General features: G+C 30.9%; 1 protein-coding gene across 1 annotated transcript; it reads right to left on the minus strand.

Moving 5' to 3' along the window:
• Positions 1–3,599: 3,599 nt before the first annotated feature.
• LOC123904501 (heterogeneous nuclear ribonucleoprotein U-like protein 1) lies at positions 3,600–4,570 on the minus strand. Its single transcript, XM_045954159.1, has 2 exons — positions 4,450–4,570; positions 3,600–4,357 (listed from the first exon to the last, which is right to left on the minus strand). The coding sequence occupies exons 1-2, from the start codon at positions 4,568–4,570 to the stop codon at positions 3,600–3,602; spliced, it is 879 nt and encodes a 292-aa protein (XP_045810115.1).
• Between the last annotated feature and the right edge of the window lie 6,365 nt (positions 4,571–10,935).

Here is a 10,935-nt window from a genome sequence, read left to right on the forward strand (position 1 = left end):
TGTTGACTGCATTAAGGGAAAGCAGACCAACGTTTCCAAGAAGGGTGCCATTAGAAGTTCAAGCATATTAGAAATAATTCATACAAACATATGTTGTCTAGATATGTATGCACATGGTAAGAAATATTTTATCACCTTCATAGATGATTACTCACGATATATGAATATTTATTTGCTTTATAATAAAATGAAGCATTGGATGCCTTCAAAGCCTTTAAGGTAGAAGTTGAGAACCAATGTGGAAAACAAATAAAAATTGTGAGATCTGATCGGGGTGTTGAATACTATGGTAGATACACTGAAAATGGACAAGCACCTTGTCCATATGCTAAGTTTCTTCAAGAACATGGGATTGTTGCCCAATATACCGTGCCCGGTTCTCCGAACCAAAATGGTGTTGAAGAAAGAAGAAACCGAACTTTATTGGACATAGTGCGGAGTATGGTTAACAACTCTAATATTCCTAAATCTTGTGGAATGAAGCACTAAAGACGAGTGTGTATATTCTCAATCGGGTTCCATCCAAGGCTGTCCCAAGGACATCTTTTGAATTACTTAAAGGTTGGAAACCGGGTTTGCGACATATGCGCGTTTAGGGATGTCCGTCTGAGGTTAGGATTTATAAACCACGAGAGAAGAAACTAGACCTGAGGACCATTAGTGGGTATTTCATTGGATATGCCGAAAGGTCTAAAGGTTATAAATTTTATTGTCCATCTTACACAACTAGGATTGTGGAGTCCAGAAATGCAAAGTTTCTTGAAGATCACTTGATTAGTGGGAGTGATTAAATCAGAAACAAAGTTTCTGTGCATGATCATATAGAGTCCCAACCTTCAGTTTCGAGTGATAGATTGGTTGTTGTTCACAATATCCCTGAAGTTCAAATGGATGTTGATCAACCACCAATCATTAAGATTCCCCAAAATGTTGATATTCCAGTAGATCAAATTGATCATCAGATTCATGAAAATGATGAGCAATTAGTTGAACAACATAATCCACAAGAAAATGTTGATCAAACATTAAGAAGGTCTACTAGGACAAGAAAATCAGCTATTTCTAGTGATTACATTGTGTATCTACAAGAATCTGACTATAACATTGGAGTTGAGAATGATCCTGAAAACTTTCACAAGCCTTGAGTTGCAAAGAGTCAAATTTGTGGTATGATGCCATGAAAGATGAGATGAATTCCATGAAAACAACGGTGTTTGGGATCTTGTAGAGTTACCTAATGGGATGAAGGCAATTGGTTGGGAATTAGTATTTAAAACCAAAAGGGATTCATTAGGTAACATTGAGAGATACAAGGCTAGACTCGTTGCTAAGGGATTTACTCAAAAGGAGAGAATAGATTACATAGAGACTTTTTCTCCTGTATCTAAGAAGGATTCTCTTCGTGTCATCTTGGCATTGGTTGCATATTTTGACCTTGAGTTGCACCAAATGGATGTGAAAACAACCTTTCTTAGTGGTGATTTAGAGGAGGAGGTGTATATAAAACAACCTGAAGGTTTCTTCTCTAATGATGGTGAGCACTTGGTTTGCAAGCTTAAGAAATTCATATATGGTTTGAAACAAACATCCCGTCAATGGTATCTTAAATTTCATGGGATAGTTTCTTCATTTGGATTTGTTGAAAATCCCATGGATCAATGTATATACCAGAAGGTTAGTGGGAGTAAAATTTGTTTTCTTATTTTATATGTGGATGACATTTTACTTGCTACCAATGATAAAGGTTTTCTACATGAGGTGAAATAATTTCTCTTTAAAAATTTTGATATGAAGGATATGGGTGAGGCATCTTATGTCATTGACATCAAGATCCATAGAGATAGATCTCGATGAGTTATAGGTCTATCACAAGAAACCTATATATCAACAAAATTTTAGAAAGATTTTGGATGAAAGATTGTTCACCGAGTATGGCTCCCATTGTGAAGGGCGATAAGTTTAATTTGAGCCAATTCCCTAAGAATAATTTTGAGAGGGAACAAATGCTTAATATTCCATATGCTTCCGCTGGTGGAAGCCTAATGTATGCTCAGGTTCGCACACGGTCTGACATTGCATTTGCAATCGGAATGTGAAACAGATATTAGAGTAATCCAGATATGGAACACTGGAAAGCTGCATATAAAGTAACTAGGTACCTTCAAGGAACCAAAGACTACATGTCTATGTATATGCGAACTAAAATTTTAGAGGTCAAAGGTTACTCTAATTTAGAGGTTGTGGATTGCGTTGACTTAAGAAAATGAGCATCCGGTTACATTTTCATGTTAGCCAGTGAAGTTGTTTCTTCAAAAAGCGCAAAGCAGACCTTGACCGTAACTTCCACAATGGAAGCTAAGTTCATATTTTGTTAGTTTGTATATTTGTTTGAGACTACATCACATGGTGTATGAATGAAGAGTTTCATTTTGGGTTTAAAATTGTAAACTCAATTTTAGACCACTAAAGATACATTGTGACAATTCAACCGCGATTTTATGGCTAGAAATAACAAAATTAGAAGTCAAATTAAGTATATCGACATCAAGTATTTAGCCGTAAGGGAGCGCATTAAGGATCAAATAATTATTATTGATCATATTAGTACTGAATTGATGATTGCCGATCCTTTGACTAAAGGCATGCCACCGTCAAAATTTAAGGACCGTGTAGAAAAATGGGACTCTGTTCCTATATTTGGTTTTTGTTGTAAGAACAATTTTGTTTTATGAAACTCTATGTATGATATTTTCTCATGTTTTAAGTTCTAAAGTGTACGTACAAATTTGATTTTGAGAAATATCGTTTAAGTTTGGAACTTGAATAAACATAAATGTTATAAGTTTATTCTTTAAGTTATATTTGAGTTTGGTTCCACTTTATGATTGTATACATTCAGTTTATTAATAAAACTCTTATATATTATGTTATTTTCTCATATTCATGCGCACTTTAGTTTTGAGAAAATATATTTCATTTTGGACCAAGAATAAACATATTGTTTATTCATTAAGTTTTATTGTTACCACATTAAGTATATACTTGAGTAATTAAATATGTCGTAATACATAAATGATAATACTCGCTTTTAGAGGAACTATCACTATGATTCACATGTTTGTTTCTTAAGGAAGGTGCCTGTTAACTTATTTAGGCCAATTATTAGATCCTATGGACCAAGTGGGAGAATGTAATAATTTATCGGTTTTACTTTACAAATTATTGTTAATAAAACCTCACTTTTAATGGTCCATAGGTTATGAAAGTTTTGATTGCTAATTAGTCATAAGATTAATGACAATTAATTGGGTGGTAATGACTTGTTTATTCTTGATGGTAGAATCAAGCATATATAATAGTCTTTGGTCCCTAAGCTTGCTCTCATTCCATTATTCAGAAATATATACACCATCTATATAGTTGAGAGTAAGAGCTTAGAAGACTCAAAGATTGTGCATTCACAACACTATAACAATGGCCGGAGGTAATTGTTTAAGTTCCTATTTTCCGCATTTGGTTTATTGATCTTGTTGTTCTTTTGTTGTCAGGAACATAGGATCAATTGAATTTTTTCTTACACAAAATAGTCACCAGGTAAACTAACCTACCTTCATCTGTTCAAGAATTAAGTTTGTGCCAAGCAAAACATAACGCTTTTCCGGGTGATCTCTCACCCATTTTTCAGCCCACGTAGTCTTTCCTGAAGCCGGTAACCCCACCATCATAATCAATTCACAATCCTTTGGATCAGACAACGAAGGTCCTATTACCGCGTTCCCATCAGTAACAGCCAAGGCCCAAGGTCTGAACCCTTCTAGAGGAACAAGTCCTTGTTCAACACTAAACTGCATCTGAACCACAACATTTTTCAACAGAACATGCGGAAAAAGTCCCAATCCCAAAGGCGAATCCGCCACTCCAAGACCTAAAGAATCGACATCAAATTGAAACGCAGTACCCAACCATTTACCATTCTTCAAGAAACCAATAGAACCAAATGGTTTACTCTCAAGATCAATGCAACAAACAATTATATCACCAACACCAAACCTATCACCAAAATTAAAAAAATTCCCCGAATTCGAAAACTTTCCAGTACCACCAAAACCAAAACTGTTTTTAGTCTCACCAAGAGCTCCAACAGCATCATCGCCTCTCGAAACACCAAGACGACATAAATTATGCTGATCAAGCTCAGTATCATCGGTATCAACGCGTTGTGAAGAAACAACGATGCAACCAAAACAATATCTACCTTTTGTTATACCAACAGTAGCTCTAGCACCAGACCAACAATAACCAAATCCTTCTTCATTAAGACCATATCCAACAACTCCATTGCATTCAATATTGAAATCTAATATAATAAAATCAATGTTTAATTCAAACACTAAAATTAAATAAACATGCAAAAAAAAAAAAAAAAAAAAGAATGAATGAATGAATTACCTAAATCACAGTCTGCGGAATTGAGAAGAACTGGTGGTGAAGGAAGTTGTTGCTTTGGTTTCTTGAGATGAATTGGTTCATCATCTTCTTCGTATGTGAAATTGCGTTTTGCGGAAGCCATTGATGTGTGAAAGAAAGAAAGAAAGAAAGAAAGAAAAGCGCCAAAATACTGTCTCAGTGTCTCTAGTTTTTTTTTTTTATTAATAATAGTTTTTTTTGAAGAAGTGTTTTTTAGATCTGGCTTGTCAAAAAAGCCCGAAAAAGTCTTTGCTCCCCCCGCCAAATTTCCATTTTTATCCTTTAATAAAAATTTTGGAACTTATTTTATGAAATTTTCCTAGTTCAAATATTATTTTTAATGGACATAAAAAAATCAAAAAACGTGTTCCGGAATTTTTATCGAAGGAGAAAAATGAAAATTTGGAGAAAACATTGGGGAGGGGAGAGAATTCTCCAAAGCCCAGCCCCCTATGTTGCATGGGTACTCCATTTTAGACCGAATACCGGTACCGGGTATGTACCGGGTACCGGTACGCGTATAGTACTCCCCCGGTACGCACCGATGCCGTACCTATTTTTTTTTGTTTTTTGCAATGGGTACACGCGTGGTACACCAATTCAAAAAAACACGATTTTTTTTCTCCTTTTTCTTTTATTATTAGTTTATTTTTTATAGGAAGATTTACGCTTTTTATTTGTTTATAATATAAAAGTAGCAATTATTGCTAAAAAACAATAACAAAGTAGCCGCCGGAATTATTCACTCATTCATTGAAAAGGAATATTCAAAGAGAGATGAAGATCGAGTTTTTATTCATATCAATCTTCGTCTTCTCTCAAAGAAGCCATTGATGAATGAAATTTATTTAATATATAGTTGATATTCTTGAAATTGTTGGTCTTTCTCACGGTGAATCTAACTAGATGTCACTCTTTTTAGTGACGATGAAGAGCGAAATAATTGACTCTTTTTGAGCTATTTGGTTTTTAATTTCATATTTTGATGTTTCGAACAATTTAAATTACATTTAAAGTGTGGTGTGATATTTTTTTTGTTTAATTATTTGTTTTAACAATATAACTCTATATATATATATATATATATATATATATATATATATATATATATATATATATATAATTATATTTTTTTAAAAAAATTATAGGGACGTACCCGTACCTTAGTTTTTCTAAAAATAACGTACCCCGTACCGGTACCAGTACCGGATACCGGTACCATACCCGCACCCGAGCAACATAGCCCCTCTTTATGCATGTGTTTGGTATGCATGATTTTGTGAAGCGAGAGACACAGACGAGAGAAATATGGAAGAAACTTGCAATCCACCCTGTTTGGAATAAGAGAGAGACTATGAAGAGAGACTACATTTTGTGGGGCCCACTCACTTTTTCCAATCTTCGCATTCATGCGAAGAAATTGCAGGGAGTGTCTTTTTTTTTTTCACTTTCCACAATTACCCGTATTTTTATCTCATATTTATATTTTGGTTTTTTTAGTAGTGATATTTTTGTCATTTCAAAAATAATCTCACTTCTATCTTCTCACTTTCTCTTCAACCAAACAAAAGAGTTAGAGTTAGAGACAACACACTTATTTCTCTTCTATTTCTTCTCTCTTTCTCTTATACCAAACAATCCATCAAATCTATTATATTTCTCATCATTTTTTCTCTTCTTAAACTCTTTCTCACTTCTTTATTTCTTCTCACAACCAAAAACATATAAGAGAGAGTGGACAATGATACTGCCACCTCCTCTTTTCTTTCACCGATCTCTCTCTCTCCATATATATAAAAAACATAAAACCACAAATTAGCAAAGCACGTCATTTTAATTTGAAAAAAATATTTATTAATGTTTTTAGTTCAATGTCTTAGATGAAATAGTTTATGTCTAAATTTGATTTTTTTTCTTAGATGAAGTAGTAATTTACTGAAATTAAACTCACGTATAATTGTGAGGTTCCGGGTTCGAACCCGGATCACGACGTCCGACCTAACAATTTCGGCATTTTTGTCAGTTGAGCTAGGACTTATGGGACGTCTAAATTTGATTTTTACTATTATAAAGAGGTGAACACTCCGGTACACATATTATGTGAATATATATCGGTATACGATTTAGGTGGATGATTGTGATTGATCCACAAATAATATTTAATATAGAAAAATCAATAAATACTATTTGTAAACCAATCAGAATCATCAACTTCAGCAAATATACCAATCAGTGGCGGAACCAAGAAATAAAATTCGGGGGTAGGCAGGGGTTGAACTCGCGCCCCTAAGGGAGTCAGTGATACTAGGTGTGATGTCCTCTCTTCGGAACCATTGGGCTATGCGCAACTTTTATTAGTTTATGTGTGCAAACAAATATATATATATATATATATATATATATATATATATATATATATATATATATATATATATATATATATATATATATATATATATATATATATATATAGATAGATAGATAGATAGATAGGTTTAATATTGTAAAAATATGAAGGGTATTAAAGTAATTTATCGCTTTTTTCGGGCGTGGCCATGGCCCACCCCTGGTTCCGCCATTGAGTACCAATACATCTCTACATAATATGTGTATCGAAGAATTCGCCTTATAAAAAATATATGTACACCAAGAATTGAGATACTCCTTCCTGTTTCATTTAACTATTTTGCATAGATTAACAAAAGAGCATAGCTATATAAACCAAAAAAAAATAGCTATAGTAGCTCCATAAAAATAATTATTCTACATCTGTGAGAAATTCTTTCACACTCTTTCTATCTCTCTATTTCTAATTTTATCTCTCTTCCGTCTACACTCTACATTACGGGGCTCTATAGGAGCTTCATAAAAAATAAAAAATAAATAGTAATTGTCATCGTACTACAAATAAACTATTGGAATCTCCACTCACATGTATAAATTAACATTTATAAAAAGGTTTGCATGAATATTTATGAAAATTTTAATATTTAAATGGTAAAAAAAAATCCATAGGTTATAAAAGAAAATAAAGTTATATTAATTTTTTATTATTATTATTATTACTAAATTAATTATATTGGGAAGACTATAAAAAGTTGTCACATGATTAAACATTTTCTTGTGAGGATTGATGGAGAGCTTCTTATAAAAATATAAATTATTGGTTGTTGATTAGAAAATGATTCATAGTTTGTTTACGCTTGCATGTTAGTAATAATAAGGTAGATTTTTTTTTTTTTTATAAAAATGTAAACAAGTATAATATCCTTTTCTTTTTTTTTTTTACGCTAAAAAATATATATATATATATATATATATATATATATATATATATATATATATATATATATATGGGGAGGGATCAAATTACACCGGTGTAACATTTGAGTAATGTTACACCGCTCAATAACGCTTTAACGGATACAAATTTTACAAAATCCACCGTTGGATTGAAAGCTTATATCGTATAGATCATCCATGTTGAATTTTACAAAAATCTAAAATCGTTTAATATGTTATTGAGACCGATGAAAATTAATGGTTTATGCGTTTTTATTGAATACCGTTAATCTTGATCGATCTCAAAAACATATCAAACGATTTTAGATTTTTATACAATTCAACATAGATGATCTATACGATATAAGCTTTCAATCCAACGGTGGATTTTATAAAATTTGTATCCGTTAAAGCGTTATTGAGCGGTGTAACATTACTCAAATGTTACACCGGTGTAATTTGATCCCTCCCCTATATATATATATATATATATATAAAAGAGAAGTTCTAATTGAATGTCATCTAAATAATTTTTATTGAGAATGATTGTAGTTTGTGGAATCTCGTAAAGAACTCTTTCCTTATTATAAAAAAATATCTCTTATCCCATATTATAAAAAAAATCTCGTGAGTTTAACTCAGTTGGCAGAGACATTGTATCTATAATATGTAATAAGCCAGACATATTTTCCTTTCTCTCTTCTCTCCTCATTCAACCTCATTCCTCACATTTAATGTTTCTTTTGCAAAATTTATTTAGTCTTTACGTTTATGGCAATTGATTCAACATTTAATAGTGGATTTGTCCAATTATTCATTCCCCTATTCAATTTTGTCCATATCATGTTATCGTTTACTATTATTAAGGATCGCATCAATTTACCATTTAATAGTGGATTTGTCCATATCATGTTATCGTTTACTATTATTAAGGAAATTTTACACCTAATGTTAATGACTAATAATTTTATACCTAATAAACGGAATCACTTAATGACTAATAATTTGTCCATATCATGTCCATCCCAATCACTTTCATTGAAATTTTACACCTAATATTAATGACTAATAATTTTTACCATTCCCCATCAAATCACGTCAAATTCATTCTTCCAATAGAAATTCATTTTAGCCATTATTTTAATATTTTAATGCTCATTGATTAACAATATGTTTCACCCCTAATTCTTGCATCCATATCAAATACATCTAATCAGAAAATATTGGTATTATTTGCATTAATACATATTAATTATGACAGCAAATAAATCAGGTTATGAGCATATTAGTCTGAGTATGAATGAGAATGACTCAAATATATATAGATATGTATGCACTCTCATATTCTTCACTTTTGAAAATTCATGGTTATGGCTATCGTTACATTCACTTTTGAAAATTCATTTTTTTAATTGGGATTTCACAACTCAAGTAAAACTTATATGCTGATTTTGTACCCAAAAAAATTCATAGGCTGACATGAATACATAAGGAATCCAGTGACAATGGATGTTGCCAAGTGGCCACAGTCTCAAATTCACGGGTACAATTCTTAAACTTTTTGTACCCTTCTCTTTTCCGCTTATTATTCATCTTAATCTATATTCATCATTTTTTTAATTTTTGCAGAAATGGATCTTAGATGAAGAATATGGTATCTGAACTCTATAGATATTGGATCTGGCACTATTGATTAGTTTTAAGTGAAGATTATTTTGCCACATAATTATGAATGTTGTAAATTGGTTTTAAAGATGTAATGTGTATTATTATTTTTACATAAAAGTGTAATGTGTATTGTAAATTTTAAGTGACAGTCAAGTTGTGTTATTTTGGTTGAATGATTACATTATACATTCATGTGATATTGTTATGTTTTTTCATTATGAATTTTCATCCTTAAGTTTTTTTATTATGAACTTTCATTCAATTATGATTTTTAGTATCCGGATTTTTAGTATCCGGAAGTATATTAATATTACATATGCCAACAAAACATTGTGGCTTTAGGAAAAGTCAATGTGACGAAAATGATAATGACGAGGAATACAATCACCCGAAGAATTTTTAGAGTCAATGATTTTTTGGTGGTTGTTGACATGAGAGTAATTTCCTTAAAAAAAAAATTAGCAGTTGAATTCAATATTTTTTAAGAATTCAAATTAGGCCCAATTATAAGTTTATCCATAGGCCACCAAAATCATAAAAACGGGTCTGGGCATAATACATGATATATTGCTTATCTTAAGCTTTTAAAAGAAATGATACTCAAATTATTATATTTTTGACTTAACACTCCAATTCCAAAGGCATTTGCAAATGTTTTTGTTCCAAGCAAATGAATTTATATAGAGAACGATTTGTTGTTTTAATGAATTTAATTTTGTTAAACCAAAATGATACAATTTTTTTAAAAAGCCCCTATAATAAATGAATTTTTAAAGTGTGCTCTAAAAATGGGTAAAGTAGAAAAAAGAATGTATTTGAAAACCTCATTCTAAGATAATGAATGTCTTAGGACTGAAAGAACACTTACAAATAAATGAAATAAATGAATGGAGTTTGAATTTGAGATGTCTTTTAACTACTATAAAAACTTTTGGAGATAAAATACATGTATTATTATTAAATAAAAAATTAGTTAAATAGATTTGAATAGAATCAAATATCATAATATAATTTAATGTTTTTATTGGAGTATTTCTTTCTTCTCTCAAATAATAGTTTTATATTTAATTCAATTTTTTATTAATAAAATGATAACAAGTATTAAGCATATTTTTACTGATGTGGGTATTTTGTGTGACTTATTAAACATGTTCGCTTTTTATGTTATAATTATAACTTTTAATTTTTTATTTTTTATTTATGAAAATTTTAATATTTAAATATTATTTATATAGTCACATTTTTACCCGTGCTTGGCACGGGTTTGGGTACTAGGAGATATTAAATAATTCTCTTTTCATAGTAGTATTGAAATTTTCCTCCGTTTTATATTATAAATAAATAAAAAAATACATACTTATTAAGAAAAGTAAAATAGAATAATTTAAAATTAGAATTTGTGTTTTACTTGAAATAAGTTTCATGGAAAAAAGAATTTACAAACACGTTTTTACCCGTGATTTGAGTCCATTTTTTCAAAGAATTTTATACACATGCCATGTCCAAAAGATTTCTCTT

Source organism: Trifolium pratense, linkage group LG2, assembly GCF_020283565.1.
Source record: "Trifolium pratense cultivar HEN17-A07 linkage group LG2, ARS_RC_1.1, whole genome shotgun sequence".
In the NCBI taxonomy this organism is placed as follows: Eukaryota; Viridiplantae; Streptophyta; class Magnoliopsida; order Fabales; family Fabaceae; genus Trifolium; species Trifolium pratense.

Excerpts from the sequence above, each read along its gene's own strand:
- LOC123904501 (XM_045954159.1), bottom strand. The coding sequence starts at position 4,570 with ATGGCTTCCGCAAAACGCAATTTCACATACGAAGAAGATGATGAACCA. Across the intron at positions 4,358-4,449 it reads TTCCGCAGACTGTGATTTAG|ATTTCAATATTGAATGCAAT; the intron begins GTAATTCATTCA and ends TTATTATATTAG.